The sequence below is a fragment of the Anomaloglossus baeobatrachus genome, chromosome 7, assembly GCF_048569485.1.
Source record: "Anomaloglossus baeobatrachus isolate aAnoBae1 chromosome 7, aAnoBae1.hap1, whole genome shotgun sequence".
Lineage (NCBI taxonomy): Eukaryota > Metazoa > Chordata > Amphibia > Anura > Aromobatidae > Anomaloglossus > Anomaloglossus baeobatrachus.
The window spans coordinates 275,228,456-275,245,270 of record NC_134359.1 but is presented as its reverse complement, the minus strand read 5'-3'; the positions used below and the strand labels follow the sequence as shown (position 1 = coordinate 275,245,270).

At 44.9% G+C, this 16,815-nt stretch overlaps 2 protein-coding genes across 3 annotated transcripts in view; both read left to right on the top strand.

Annotated features, from left to right (window-relative positions):
* The window catches only part of LOC142245463 (uncharacterized), a 38,829-nt gene extending 34,434 nt beyond the window's left edge, over positions 1–4,395 (top strand). For both annotated transcript variants that reach the window (XM_075318188.1, XM_075318187.1), the window contains one exon: positions 1,074–4,395. In XM_075318188.1, coding sequence (XP_075174303.1) covers positions 1,074–2,332 — 1,259 coding nt within the window. In that variant the 3' untranslated portion in view covers positions 2,333–4,395. The remainder of the gene's footprint in view (positions 1–1,073) is intronic.
* LOC142246725 (uncharacterized) overlaps positions 1–16,815 on the top strand; it is a 329,582-nt gene that overhangs the window by 116,598 nt on the left and 196,169 nt on the right. The window lies entirely within an intron of this gene.

Sequence of the window (16,815 nt, the reverse complement as noted above, 5' to 3'; positions counted from 1 at the left end):
CCAGGAGTAGATTATAAGAGAAAGCAGAAAATTCCCTGGGTTTATCCAGCCTTATGTGTGCTGCAATACCATCGCTTCCTAATACACGAACATATGGCTCCTCCACCCTGCACTGTGCAACTTGAGGTAGTCACCGAGGCGGTGCAAGGAGCTGTAACAGTCACTTCTCAGAGAGAGACGTCTGATACAACCCTCTAATGTCCCTGAAGCCTGAAAGAGACCGGCTGCAGGGAGAATATAACTGATGATATCACAAGTTTGAGGCTCATTAACTTCATTTTGATGTATACTGATGGTTTTTCTGTTCTCTTATGCATTACATGTTGTAGAACATTCTCTATTTACACAAAGGGATACGTTGCCAACAACGATAATTTTTACGCCGGTATAAAATATTCGATCAATGACAAATGTTTTATTGTTTGACATGTGATGTTTGCACTGAGCAGTGATCAGTAATCCACATTATTAGGCCTTTTTCACATTGCATTTTACTTTCCGCTCACAGGTCCCGTCGGAGCATCCGTCCGAACCGCCCCTCCCCCACTCTGCAAAACGTGTTCCGGACGCATGCGCCCGACAGGGCCATTCACTGTTATGGAGCGCACTGCGTTAGCGTGAGTTCTGTTTTGTGCCATTTTTTGCATATATACGTTTCTGCAGATGGACACCCGAACGCAGTGGAGTATGTTCGGGTGTCCATCTGCAGAAACGTATATATGCAAAAAATGGCACAAAACAGAGCACACGCTAATGCAGTGCGCTCCATAACAGTGAATGGCCCTGTCGGGCGCATGCGTCCGGAACATGCTTTGCAGAGTGGGGGAGGGGCGGTTCGGACGGATGCTCCGACGGGACCTGTGAGCGGAAGGTAAAACGCAATGTGAAAGGGGCCTTACAATTGATTTCCTAGGCAATCATCACATTTTCTTAATGACAATTTAGACAGTTATTAATAGAATGCAATACAATTTCTACGACCTTTTTTACCTTAAATTTGTAATTTTCATATTTAGATTACTATAATTTAAGTTTATTTTGTTTAAAAATCAAATCCGTTTTCTTCTTGGCAGGTGACTGTACCAGTATCTCCGAAGGACATCTGATACCTTCATATTTTAAAGCAGATGATTGTAGCATCACACAAGATACATATGAAGAGCATGGAAACATCTCAAATATACTCTCAGCCAATCATCGGAAAGAACTATCATCTGATCCTGTTAAAGAACTATCTCCTAATCCATCAAAGACTGTTAAGCAAAACAATAGTGTTAGACGTGTGAAAGATCAAAGAGTGCACACAAGGTTGAAGACCATTTCATGCTCAGAATGTGAGAAATGTTTTAGTCAGAAATCTCAAATAGTTAGACATGAGAGAATTCACACAGGGGAGAAACCATTTTCATGTTCAGAATGTGGGAAATGTTTTATGAGGAAATTTACTCTTCTTAGACATGAGAGAACTCACACAGGGGAGAAGCCATTTTCTTGCTCAGAATGTGGGAAATGTTTTAGTTGCAAATCTCATCTTCTTACACATGAGAGAACTCACACAGGGGAGAAGCCATTTTCTTGCTCAGAGTGTGGGAAATCTTTTACAGATAGATCCTCTCTTCGTACACATGAGAGGCTTCACACAGGGGAGAAGCCATTTTCTTGCTCAGAATGCGGGAAATGTTTTATGAGGAAATTTACTCTTCTTAGACATGAGATAATTCACACAGGGGAGAAGCCATTTTCATGTTCAGAATGTGGAAAATGTTTTAGTCTCAAATTGTCTCTTGTTGTACATGAGAGAATTCACACAGAGGAGAAGCCATTTTCTTGCTCAGAATGTGGGAAATCTTTTACAGATAGATCTTCTCTTCGTACACATCTGAGGCTTCACACAGGGGAGAAGCCATTTTCTTGCTCAGAGTGTGGGAAATCTTTTACAGATAAATCCTCTCTTCGTACACATGAGAGGCTTCACACAGGAGAGAAGCCATTTTCGTGCTCAGAGTGTGGGAAATATTTTACAGCTAGATCTGATCTTCGTAAACATGAGAGAATTCACACAGGGGAGAAGCCATTTTCTTGCTCAGAGTGTGGGAAATCTTTTACAGATAGATCTTCTCTTCGTACACATGAGAAGCTTCACACAGGAGAGAAGCCATTTTCGTGCTCAGAGTGTGGGAAATATTTTACAGATAGATCTGATCTTCGTAAACATGAGAGAATTCACACAGGGGAGAAGCCATTTTCATGTTCAGAATGTGGAAAATGTTTTCTTAGGAAATTACAACTTGTTAGACATCAAAGAACTCACACTGGGAAGAAGCCATGTTAACCTATTGGTGACAACCTAATTTTTTGGTTATATGTTTATACCAATAAAACAAATTACTATACTGCATAATAAGAAGTTGATACGTAACATTTACCTTCTGTCTACTATGTCAGCCTAAGGGTGCTTTTACACTGAGTTCTTCTCCCTCTTCAGTGATCCTGTCGAGGCCTTCATCCGAACCCCTCCCCTCAAAAAAAATGGGATTTGGACATATGCGCTGATGGGGCCACTGACTAATGGTGCAGATGAAGTCTGTTGTGCACCATTTTCGGGGTTATATGCTTACTGGAGGTTGACACCCAGACGCAGTCTACTACAGCTGGGTGTGCGCCTCCAATAGGCGTATACGCCCGAAAATGGTGCGTGACAGAGCACACTGGGATTCCATCAGTGCATACATCAGAATCTTGTTTTGTGGGGGGTTCGGATGGAAGCTCCAATAGGACCAATGAATGGGGAGAGGAACGCAGTGTGAAAGCACCCTTATCAGTCAGATGTCCTTTTATTTTGCCAAAAGGGTTAAACATTTAGCAGCAAGTTTTAGCTTTGATTATTTTAGACCAATTTACACAACTTATTTTTTAGGGGCATACTTGTTTTCAAGTGACTTTCAGGGGCCTATGTATTGGACAGTTCCTTGAAGGAATATCACTTTTAAAATAGCACCCCATGGAGTTCTGGATCCAGTCCTGGCTGAGGTGGATGCATAGAGGGGACGCTCCCAAAACCCCCCAGAGAAACCGACTGATACAAGCCCCCCCGATCAAGTGGCCGAGCAGAGAACAACACAGCGGGCAACCGGAAGGTGGCAGCTATGGAACGGTACCTGTTAAGGAGTGTCGGCGGCAGAGAGGGATCCGGGAGAAGCGGCGACACTGACAGGCCGCAAGAAGAGGAAGGAACCAGCATGGCGCCGGCGAGTCTGACAGGGGAGGAGCCAGAGTTTCAGGCGCGAGACGCGGTAAAACAGAGCTGGAGAGATGAGGGAGATGTGAGTGGGGTGACAGAGGAAGACTGAGCTGGAGAGAGATGGATGCAGGGGAACGAAGAGGGAGAATCGCAATGGGAAGATAAGGGTGATATGGAGGGAGAAGAGAGAGAAGAGGAAGATGGCTGCAAGGCAGGGGCGCATGGAGGAACAGGAGTACTGGATGAAAACACAGACAAGCAGTACATGGTGAACAGCGCTGACCAGATCCACCAAAAGCTGAATGCAAGCTATAATACCCCTAACAAAGGGAATAAAAAGCATCCTGGTACCCTGCTTTCCCAAACCTGCAAGCTACTGGGAGAGGGAGGCAAAGGATCAGTGCAGACAAAGAGATCCAACAAAGCAGCACCACCTGCAGGACAAAACAAGTACACACAAGAGTTTAATGTGGACTATAAAAAACTAGCTGAAGAAGTGGCATCTCATCTGTCTAAAGAGATTAAGGTAGCCATTGAGGCAGCTATAAAAACATCACTAGCTGCTATGCAAAAGCAGCTAAATGATCATTTAACTAGACTGTCAGAAACAGAACAGAGAATATCTGAATCGTGAGTGGAAAGAGCCCACAGAGTGGGACCACTGAGACAACAGGAGGCGAATATAGGAGAGGGTCAAAACCCACATAAGAAAACCCCACCAAGAGACAGGTGATAATCAAGTACCTCGACTACAAACACAAAGAGGAAATACTGAAGGCCTTTAGAGACCGAAAACGCCCACTGCAATATCAAGGCAACAAACTGTTAATCTTTGGAGATTATTCGGCTGAAGTCTCCAAAAGGAAAAAGGAATTCAGTAAAATATGCTCATTCCTGTACAACAAAAAAGTAAAATGCCAGCTGCTATACCCTGCTACATTGAAAGGTAGAAACCCCAATGGTTCGTTTGCATATTACAAAGATTATAAGGAAGCAGAAAACCTTTTCATGTCAGAGCATGACAAGAACCGGACGGATGGACAAGAGAGAGGACCTAAGGGAGGAGGGAATAGCAGAAGAGGATCTCCTACGGGCACAGGAAAAGACACAGGACAATCCAGGGGGCAAACGCAAGCAGAGGTCAGATTTGAAAGGAAACTAAAGGGTGCTTTACACGCTGCGACATCGCTAGCGATCTCGTTAGCGATGTGACACGCCAGATCGCAGATGCGATCTGCCGAGATCGCACATAGGTCGTTTTTATAGTGCCGGTCACATGTGCGATCTCGGCAGATCGCATCTGCGATCTGGCGTGTCACATCGCTAACGAGATCGCTAGCGATGTCGCAGCGTGTAAAGCACCCTTTAGTCCAGGACAGCAGCACAGCCCTCGTATAGGACACAGGGACCAGCTCTTTGAGAAGATTCAAGATATCTGAACTGAATTTTACTTGTTGTTCGATCGAGGAAAGGTGTTGATGACAACTTGTTAAGAGGAGAGGAGAGAGACGTTGCGAAGGAGGTGGGAGGGTCCTCCAAATTCCAAGCCCCCTCCCTTTTTTTTTTAACTTTACTTCTAGGCTCAGGGATGCCTTTCAGATCCAAACGAAGTAGAACTGATCTGAACGGTCTGATGGCTCCCCAGAACCAGAGTTAAATCGGATTTGAAATTATTAATGAGGTTTCAGCATATTGTACTAATTTCTGCATAAGGTTCAAGGCCTTTCTATGTTGATGTTGATATGGGGATAGAATATGTATGTTATGGGGGGTGACTAGGGAGCATAATATTTTGGCCAGGAAAAGGGCAAGTCACTAACATGGCGAAAAGCTGCGAAAATTTCTCAAAAGGGAAAGCTTGTTTCATAGTTATGTGTTTTGTTTTCTGTTATATTTACAAGGTGGGAAAAGGGAATGTCAATTTTGTAGTGCAGATTGTAAACTTAAGCGGGCGTTACACGCTACGATATCGTTAATGAATTATCGTCGGGGTCACGTTGTTTGTGACGCACATCTGGCGTCATTAACTATATCGCAGTGTGTGACATTTATATGCGTCCTAAATCGATCGCAAAAGTGGCAAAAATCGTTTGCCCGTGGAGAGGTTGTCCTAAAACAAAAAATCATTTTCTTCTAATTAGCGATGTTGTTCCTTGTTCCTGCGGCAGCACACATCGCTGTGTATGATACCGCAGGAGCGAGGAACATCTCCTTACCTGCCTCCACCGACTATGCGGAAGGAAGGAGTTGGGTGGGATGTTACGTCCCGCTCATCTCAGCCCCTCCGCTTCTATTGGACCACTGCCGTGTGACATCGCTGTGATGCCGCACGACTCGCCCCCTTAGAAAGGAGGCAGATCGCAGGCCAGAGCGACGTCGCAGGTTAGGTAAGTGCGTGTGACGGGGGTAAGCGAGGTTGTGCGCGACGGGCAGAAATTTCCCCGTCTCGCACAACCGACGGGGGCGGGTACGATCGCATGCGATCTCGCTAGCGAGATCGCAGCGTGTAAAGCCCGCTATAGTGTCGGTCGTCTCGTCTCCCTCGATGTTGGGGTCCAAAGGGGGTGAAACGGTAAGGACAGAATACATAGGTAACCATGGTACAAATAACGTGGAATGTTAAAGGTCTGAGATCACTCAACAAACGAGCAATGATATTAAGACACTTGAAAAGACTAAAAACAGATATTGCTTTATTACAGGAAACCTACTTGGATAGGGAGGATTTTTTTCTCGCATGAAGAAATACTGGGTGGGCATCGTCTTTGGAGCAGCGGCACAAGGTAGGAAGGCGGGGACCATGATTTTAATAAATAAACAGCTCAGCCAGGAAGAAGTGGCACACGAAGAAGACTATCAGGGAAGGTGGCAGCACTTAATCACTAGTCCAGCTGGCACACTCAGTATATACAGTGTTTGTTTTTTTCAAACTCACAACAGACCACATTCCATGACGGCATAAAGGCCACCATATTAACAGATGGGGAGTCCAAGATCATAGTAGGAGGAGATTTCAACACAGTCCCAGACTCAGCTGAAGACAGAAGGAGGGGAGGGGGGGAAGGCAGGTGGCGTGGACAGGAGTCCAGACAATAGGGATGTAACACTGGAAGACGTAGGACAGAAAGACATTTGGAGACTAACTCATCCGCACGATAGAGAGTATACACACTTCTCCCACCCACATGATAGTTGATCGCACATTGACCAGATTTGGATATCTCTAGACCTTGTGAATGGAGTACAAAATTGAATGATAGAGAATATGATTATTTCTGATCATAGTCCAGTGAGGTTGGGCATTACAGAGAAATTCAAGAGAGGAACAGATATTATATGGCGATTTCCATCGTTCCTCCTTAGACAAGATAATTTCCATAAGACTGGTGGGGAGAATTCACAGAGGATAACAAGGAACACAGAGAGACCCCAATGTTGTACTGGGAAACGGCAAAAGCGGTATTGAGGGGGTCGTCTGGTGGTGTATGTGGTTATGATCAAACGGAAGACCAATGAGAACTATAACTCCCATAGTGAGGCAGTGCAGATAGTATATACAAAGTATTTGGCAGACAGGTCCACCATGGCAAAAGATAGATGGTTGGAGGCAAAAAGGGGTTTTGATGAATGGGCCAAGAAAAAGGAACAATTATTTTGGTCGCACAAGGAAGCTGACCTACATAGATTCGGTAACAGGGCGAGGAGGATGTTGGCAAATCTGGCAAGGGGTAGTGGAAAAATGACGGTGATCTCTATACTGAAAACAAAGGGGGAGATGTGACCACATATGGGCCAGGTAATAATGACAGGACTGATGTGACAGAATGGTAAAGACAAGCCCAAATGCCCAGCTTAACGGAGGAAGATCGGGGAGCCTTAAACGCAGACATTGCAGTGGAGGAGGTGGTAAGAACAATCGGGGAGCTTAGCACTAATAAGGCATCGGGACCCGACGGCTTCAACAGTGAATTTTATAAGGCACTGAAGGATATGATCTCACCGGATGTAACCTCAGTCTTCAATGCAATCCTGGGAGGAGCAGAAATCCCCAAACATGCCAACATAGCGTACATCAAATTACTTGCTAAGGAGACCAAAGACCTCGACGATCCTTCTAGTTACAGACCTATATCGCTCATTAATCAAGATTTTAAAATAATGCCCAAAATCATGGTCAATAAACTGGCCATGAGTTTACCCAAGATAATTACAGATCAACAGGTAGGGTTTATTAAAGGGAGAAATGCTGTTCCCAACATCCGGAAGACAATTCTTGTGGTAGATGTGGTCAGATTGGGGCGCACTGAGGGAGGGGCAAGACCTGCACTAGTTGCAATCGACGCCGAAAAGGCGTTCGATAACGTAAATTGGAGTCGGCTGGACAAGGTGATGGAGGCCACAGGGATTGTGGGTAAAAAGAGACTTTATATCAGAAGTCTATACACCAACTCTGGAGCTAGGATACATACCCCGGGCTTTCTCTCGGACGTGTTCCCTTTGATGAAGGGGACAAGACAGGGTTGTCCGTTATCTCCCTTGCTATTCAATCTGGCAATCGAACCACTATCAAGAATACTACAGGGACATAATAGTTTTAAAGGGATTAAGATAGGGAGATCAGAAATAAAGACAGCGCTTTTTGCTTATGACATTATACTGTATATGGGGGACCCTAGCTCGGATTTGCCACAGACTCTTGCCTTAATTGAAAAATTTGGATGATTTTCAGGCTTCAAGTTAAACAAAAAGAAATGTGAGATCCTGTTCTTAAAGGGGTATCATGGGGAAACAGGGAGAAACTCAAGTGATGGTTGTCTATGTGGGATACCTATTACACAAACATCAATCAAATACTTGGGAGTACATATAGGAAGAACTGTGGAAACAATATACAAATTGAACTATGGTTTGCTAATCAGGAAAATTATAGCTCAATTAAAGGGATGGAAAGGTCTAGCTTTACCATTATTGGCAATGTGCCATCTGATTAAAATGATGAGTTTTCCTAGGCTGCTGTACCCCTTTCAGACGATCCCATTGCTGCTAAAACTAAATGATGTTAATATACTCAACTCAGCCTATGCGGATTTTGTGTGGAGGGGAAGGAAACCCAGAATAAAACTGCGTACGCTGATTAAGTCAGTGGAGGAGGTGGGACTTAGTTTCACAGACGTTCGGGGGTACAACCTTGTGTGTATCATGAGACACGTGATTGATTGGCTGAGAGGAACGAGTAGACACTCAGACCATGGTATGTAAAAAAAAGTATGCATCACCATGGGATCTGACGTCCATTCTTCATTCCCCAATGTCTAGGGTTGAAGGGCACATAAGAAAGTCCATTATATTCCGGGATACCATGCTAACCTGGAAATTGGTAAGAAGGAAACTGGGGCTTTCATGGAAAGTGTCTAAGTATCTAAATCCCTTGGGCATTCCCAAACTTCCCTCTGAGACGAGACTAAGTTATTTATTAGATGGAAAGAAAAGGGCATCAAGAGAATGAAATGTTATGAATGTGGAAGATAGACGGTGGATGACAGGACGGGAAGTGCTCGATAGATTTGACCTCAACATCTCACATATTATCCTGTATGAACAATTGAAGTATGGAGTAATGAGAGATCTTGGCGAGATTGGAAGAGAACTGAACAAGAGTCCGATCGATGAGTTTCTGGAATGTGATGTAGCGAATGTAAATGTCTCTCAAATTTACCGAACATTTACCGAAATTTACCGAACATTTACCGAAATTTACCGAACATTTACATTGTGTGTTAGGCCCCTGTGGTGGCAGCCATCATACTGTGTGTCTGTGTTTGGGCCTTTGGTGCTTATGTCAATATTTTCTGAGATCTGTACCATTTTCATTTTTCAGGTTATTACACCCGTGCAGGCGCTTATGTTTTGCGTCCTGAGCTGATCTGTTTTTATTGTTACCATTTTGGGGGTAGATACAATGTTTTCATCGCTTATTGCATTTGTTTGCTAGAGGATAATCAATTTAATATTTTGATAGACCAGACTTTTACGTATGTGGATTTTATTTTTCTGTATTTTTAATGTGGGAAAAGAGGGGTAATTCAACTAAAACTATTTTTTATGATTTAAAAAAAAAAAAAAATCTACATATTTTTATTTATTTAGTAGTTCCTTTAGGGTAATTTACTCGCTATTAGCCGATTGCTTGTACTACAGGATTGCTGTATATAGACAAATAGTCATGGTCTCCGATGAACGCTAGCCATGGATTGGTTTTCTTAGCAGTACAATTTTGATGGGCACGATATCTTTAGCAGATCCCCAGTTGTCATGATAAACCATCGGCGCACCGTGATTGTGTATTGGGTGGGACGATGGCTGGTTAGAAACGTGCTCCTTGGCCACGCGCTGTACATTCCGCTTAGAACAAGGTTAAATACTGCAGGCGGAGCGCCTCTCCACTCGCGGCTGTTAACGGCATGAGGATGGCTTAATAACAAAATCATCATTTGCCAGCAAACGTGGGCTCAGCTAACTGAGACTGCATCAAAGACGGAGCCAGCAAATGTGTCAGTACATCATATACTGTATGTTATGTTTCAATCCCTTCCCAACATATAAATTCAGCAAACAGTATCACATGTGCTTGGATTAGATACCGTAGTTAGAAGACGACAATACGATTGGATTTTATAACAGCTCTGTATATGGTATCACACATGCTTATATTAGATACTATATCGGGATTAGATACAGTATCACATGTATAATTAGGTTCAGCAGTCAAAATCACACTTGACAGGATTAAATACACAACTCAGCATACAGTATCACTGGTGCTTGCATTATACACAGCGGCTCAGTAGATTGTATCACAGATGTCCTGATTTGATACATTGGCTTAGAAGACCATATTACGCATGCTGAGATACAGTGAAAAAGCAGATGGTATCACACATGATAGGATTAGATACACATAGCTCAGCAGCGTGGCACAAGACCGGACTAGATACATTGGCTTAGAAGACCGTGTGATGGTGGGATTTGGTGTACTGTGTATCATGTTGTGTAGTTTCGTATTTTACGCTTAGTTCACTGTCCATTATTTGTATTGCTTCTGTGTACATTGTATTCTCTGTAGGTAATCACCCCCTGTAGTGTTCCTGTCCCTCAGTCTGGGGGAAGGGGGCCTGCGATCCACCTAAATTCTTTGCTTACCTGGGGGATTTGTCATTCTGGGTGAGACTTATGAGAGAGAAGAAGCCGGATTCGAACTCTGAGGGACAAGCTGCGGCTCCTCAGAGAGACCTAGACATTTATCCCATTACTGGACTATATTTGTGTTTCTTTACTATTTTTACCTTCTGTATGGTGGATTATGTTATGGACCATTTGATTTGCTTGAAATAAATGCTCTTTGGATTGTACAGCCATCTCTCGGTCTGTTGATTGTGTGATATGAGAGAAGGACCCCGTCACAACTGGTGGCAGCAGTGGGATCAACAGAGCGCAGCCTAATGGAGATCCACCAAAAACCTATATAGCAATGAAAAACAGCATAAAAACAACCTCTACTCAAAATATAATGTATGCAAAGTGTGCACAGTACCAACATTCCAACCTGTACTATTGAAAAAATGAGATTTTTGGCAAAAAATTGCAATTTTTCGAGCTACCCCGCCACTTCACGGCAAATCTCGTGGGGCAGTCCTACACTAAAATATTTTTATTTAAAGTGTGCCATGCGGCCTCACAAATGCAAAAATAGGACTGCACAGCACATACCTGGTGCTTTTCAGACCCGTCTCCATGACTAATTCATGGTTGTGGGCAGGACAGGCCCAAGCACATGCTGCTTGGAATATATAGCCTGTGGACAGGGCTAGATGGCAATGTGTGAACAGCCACCAATCGCCAAAAATCAGGACAGATGGAAAAATAAACATTTAAGTGCACTGCAAGATGGGGACCAACCAAAAACCTATATAGCAATGAAAAACAGCATAAAAACAACCTCTACTCAAAATATAATGTATGCAAAGTGTGCACACTTTTCAATAGTACAGGTTGGAATGTTGGTACTGTGCACACTTTGCATACATTATATTTTGAGTAGCGGTTGTTTTTAATGGAGATCCACACACAGAGTGAGTACAGAAACTGGACCGCATCCAGTCTAAAGAAGCTTTAAAGGGAACCAAACATCAGGATTTTTGTATATACTGTAAGGTAAAGCCAGTGCAGTACTAGCACTATCCGGCACATTCTCTACATACCATTAGTGGGCAGCTCGGATGTTTAGGCTTTGAAATCCAAGCTTGTGAAGTTTAAAAATTCATCAGTTTTTTGACGGACAGTTGCACCTCTGCTGATTAATATCGGGGCGGGTTATGCATATGGATTCCTGCCCCCCCCCCGCCGCCTTTTTCTCCCTCTCTCTGGCTCTATGCAAATTTTTCTATTCAGTAACCTGGCGTCGGAGTTGGCGCCTGCGCATAGCGCTTATCTCCGGCGCCATGTTTCTGAAGCCTGCATTACCAAATCATTATACTCTTGTGCCTTAGAGGGCGGCGCATACGCCCTCGCTTCTTCAGATCTAGTTGTGACCGCGGGAGCGCGCGCGGTCACAACAGGACTGGAGAACAGCTGATCTTACCGATTAGCCGCAGGAGACGATATCGTTACGCCCCAGGACACCGGGCCAGCACAGCAGTAAATCGATAAGATCAGTTGTTCTCCAGTCCTGTTGTGACCGCGGGGGTGCGCGCGGTCACAACTACATCTGAAGAAGCGAGAGCGCATGCGCTGCCCTCTAAGGCACGAGAGTATAATGACTCGGTAATGCAGGTTTCAGAAACATGGTGCCGGAGATAAGCGCTATGCGCAGGTGCCAAATCCGACGCCAGGTTACTAAATAGAAAAATTTGCATAGAGTCAGAGAGAGGGAGGAACAGGCGGCAGGAAGGGGGGGCTGGAATCCATGTGCATAACCCGCCTGGATATTATCTGCAGAGGTGCAACTGTCAGTCAAAAATCTGATGAATTTTTCAACTTCACAAACTTGGATTTCAAAGCCTAAATATCCGAGCTGCCCACTATTAGTATGTAGAACATGTACCTGATAAAGCCAGTGCAGTACTGGCACTACCATATATATGAAAATCCTGATGTTTGGTTCTATTTAATTGATCTACTTGTGGGTGAGAGCCAGTTCACTTCCTCCCAGATGTCTGACGAGCAAACACTGAGGACGGGGATCTCTGCCCCAAAAAGCCAGTGGGTGGTGTGGTTTGAAGACGAGATGGTGGTTCTAGGCCCAGGTGTATCTCAGGAGTATAAGCAGGAGGCTGCTCGCCGAACACAGGAGATAAGAAGCAATGGAGTCCGACAGAGGGGGTAATGTGAGTTGGAGTGTAAACCCAGCGATTTGGGAGCATGTACGGATCACCCGAGCGGACTTCAAGCCATTTGATGAGCCTTCCGGAAATGTGGAAGGGTTTTCCAAGGACTTTGAGCAGCAGTGTGCTGTGATGGAAGTGCCGCACTCTGGCTGGATGCGTTTGTGTGATGAACAGCCGGGGGAGTCACTCAGAAATCCCGCACCTGTTCACTGATTTGTCAAACACGACTACCCTCTAGCGCCCCCTTGTCTGCAGGCCACTTTTAGTGCTGCAGGACAATGCATAAAATGAGGCTGCTGAGCTGATAATGCCAAATATTGGAGGTCTCACAGCAAGGGTAAATGTATATATCACCGATTCCCGTTAATGCAATATATATATACCTCGGTAAGCTTAATAATAGCACTCCAATAATTCTATGCAATAACAATTACGCTGCCACCACCCAGCTTTTCGGGATAGCTGGGGACCCGTTTCAGATAGCATAAGGCCCTTCTTGATTTTGGATTCGTATATAAAGCATGAGGAAAGAAAACATTAAATTTTATATATTTAATCTGAAAATAGGCAGTGTTTAAAAATATATGCAAGAATTTACAAAAGGGAACAATACGAATGCAGTATAGACAGTTACATAGAAATAAAAAAGGTATAAACGTGAAACTTACTAAATTCGTGCCATAGAAGTGATGTCTGAATTTACGGAGGGAGGGACTCCAAGAGAAGAAGATGTTATAATCGGTCAGCATCACCCTTACTAATGCCCGCCAGTACTGACTGACCCCCCCAGAAAGGAGATAGTCGCTATTATGCCTTAGGTAACCCCCCTTCTCTGTGACCTCATTTTACAGTCTCTTGTGGGCTGTGCCGAGATTGTCCCAAAGGTTCCTTAATTCTAGCTTTTCACATATCTTTGCCCCTGGGCCACACAGGTGAAAGATATTAGCGTCGTATTTTATATCTCGATTTTACATTTACATAGATACCAAACACAACGCATCTAGCACAATTTTACTAGCCAATACTAATTTGTCGTGATACCGGCGATCTCCTCGTCAAGCGAAATGGTGCGCTGGGTTCAGCAGTCCACAGGGATTTTGGCAAAACGTTTTTCATTTTTCTAGCATTAACGTAGCGCTTAAAAACTGTTTTAGGGATTTTTCCCTACAACAGCACAAAGGATTGTCTTTCTCTGCATCCCTTGGCTTAGCTCTACCATCACCCAAAGTCATAAATACCTAAACTTTCAGGCCGATCAGATAATCGTCATGATGATCTGTGGCTGATGGCAGAAAAGAGGGGGGTGAGGACCTTTTGAGAGTTTTACATGACAGTTTGTTAGTGGGGCTCCTGAACGGAAGCCTGGCAGAGGCTTATCGCACCATTGACTCACAGCAGAACCGAGATTACAACATTGTAAAGCGGACTATCCTGGATTACCATGCCATCATCCCAGACTCACATAGGGCACAGTTCTGAGAACTCCCATGCACCATGGGGGGATCATTTAGGATGTATGCCCATAAGATGTCCCAGACATGTCGGAGATGGTGGAAGTGGAAGATGCTTTCACTGTGGAAGACGTTATAAAGGTATTTCTTATAGAACAATTTCTTTCCAAATGTCCCTCAGAAATACGGGAATGCGTCAGAGAGCGCACGCTGTGCACATTGGATCGAGCTACAGCCGAGGCTGATGAAGCCCTTACTATCCGTCCGCAATGGAGGGGGCTTCTGGACAATAAGCCACATCCTGCTTCTGCTCCCCGACCCTCTCCAGTTATATTTGCCCCTCCATGCAGCTGCAGGCCGATGACAACCACGGCTCACAATTCTGGGCCCCAACAGTTCCGACCACGCCCTGGAGGAATTATAGAGAGGAGATGTTATTGGTGCGGGCAACCTGGGCACCTGCAATCCAGATGTCCCGCAAGGTCTTGGAGGGACCCCCACGCACCTCCACCTCGTCCAGTGCATCTTGTGCAGTCCATCCCGCCTGAGCAAGAAGTACAACCACCTCCACCAGAGTGTACTGCTAACCCATGCACCATAGATACCCCTGTTGGAGTGTATGGGCTCCGGCCTTTCTCACCAGGTACTCCTACTGCCTTCTCCAGAATGCACACTGGAAGGAGTATGACGCAGAGGAGATGTTATCAATGTGGGCAGCCTGGGCATTTGCAAAACACTTGCCCTGTTGTCGATTGAGGAATGACCTTGCACCAAATCGACCTGTTCATTCTCTACAGCCAAATACAGTGGGGGAAGAGTTCTCACGCCTTCAAGTTTACTTGCCTAATGACTAAGACACTCGTGGTCGACCACTAAGGGTTTATGGCGTGCGAGTCACAGCCCCGAGCTCTTCACATCATCAAAGTAATCACTTAGGGGTACTTTACACGCTGCGACATCGCTGCCGATCAAAGTATTCGGACTGACTGAACTTCATTTCTTAAACTAATGATGGCCACTCGTTTTTCTTTACTTAGCTGCTTTTTTGTTGCCATAATACAAAAATTCTAACAGTCAGTAGGACTATCAGCTGTGTATCCAAAAGACTTCTGCACAACACAACTGATGGACCCAACCCCATTTATAAGGCAATAAATCTCACTTATTTAACCTGACAGGGCACACCTGTGAAGTGAGAACCATTTCCGGTGACTACCTCTTGAAGCTCATCAAGAGAATGCCAAGAGTGTGCACCAATACAAGTATGTCAATTCCTTCATCCTGCTTTTCCATGAACTGACCTGCTATCCCATCCGGTCTGCTGTGTGTTTTAATACATGGTATGTCAATTCCTTCATCCTGCTTTTCCAATATATCTGACCTGTTCCCTCTTTGCTTCAATATCTCCCTGGCATGCTCCAGCATCTGTGACCCCCCCCCCATGTTCCCCACCTTCCTTTTATGACCTTTGTTTATTTTGCCTATGTGATGCTGTATCTGGCTTCTTTGATTGAGTGATCAAGGGGTTCTTGTTGCACCCCACCCCTTTACAGATGAATGCACTTGTATGTGTATATACTGGGACAGCTCAAAGTCTGCCCAAAGACTTTGTCTTCACCAATACAAGTATGCACCATATAAGTATCATGCATTGAATTAGGCCAGAATTGGGCCGGAAGTGACCGGAAGGTATTTGACCACATAGTCAATGTAAACAATGTTCGTGTGTCTATTAACTTTCACCTCTATAATACTTCACTTTCTACTGCCCCATCTGATCCCTAAACCAAGTAATGAACTTTTCATCTCTCCTTCTATCCTCCCCACCCATCTCACCTTCCCCTCAGACATTTTCCTCAATATAAGGCCCGTTTCACACGTCAGTGAAAAACAGTGACGTTTTTCACTGGCGTTTAAAACACGCACATGTCCCTGCGTGTGCCGTGAATCACGGCACACGTGGGTTGTCTAAGTGCAATCCGGGCTCTGTTATCCGTGGCCCGTGATTGCACTTAGAAATTAACTCACCTGCGCCCGCTCCCGCTCTCCATGGTGCTGATCGCTCCCGCGGTGCAGCATCTGGCCGGCGGTGACCCCCGCAGCAGCTGCTTCCGGGTCGGCTGTGTCGCGCATAATGAATATGCGCGACAGTAATCAGCCGGCTTAGAAGCAGCAGGGAGAACGGGCTGCAGAGGACATCGCTGGATGCCGGGTGAGTTAAAATGTTTATTATTTTAAATGCACATTTTTTTCTGGCACGTGTTTGACGGACCACACCACTGCGTGGTCCGTGGAACATCAGTGATGCCAGAAAAAAATGGACATGTCTCCGTGCAGCAATCACGCACACGCGGGTACGCTGCACGGAGACACGTGCAGTGAAAAATCACTGACGTGTGAGCAGACCCATTCATTATAATGGGTCTGCGTATGTCAGTGATTCTGGTACGTTTAAAAAAAAGCACAAACGTACCAGAATCACTGACGTGTGAAAGGGGCCTTACACCCAGTGTTTCCAGACACTCACGGCCACCTCATGGCCTCTCCTGCTCCCACCTACTCACACTCTCACTGCTTCTCCTCACTGCTGGGGATATCGCTCCAAATCCTGGTCCTGCTCACCACATCCCTATTGTCACTTCAAACCCACATCCACAACCTAAGACAAATTTCCGCACCCTCTCAAACCTCATACACATTCACCCGACCCCGCACCCCCAGTCCCACTAACAGGAGCTCT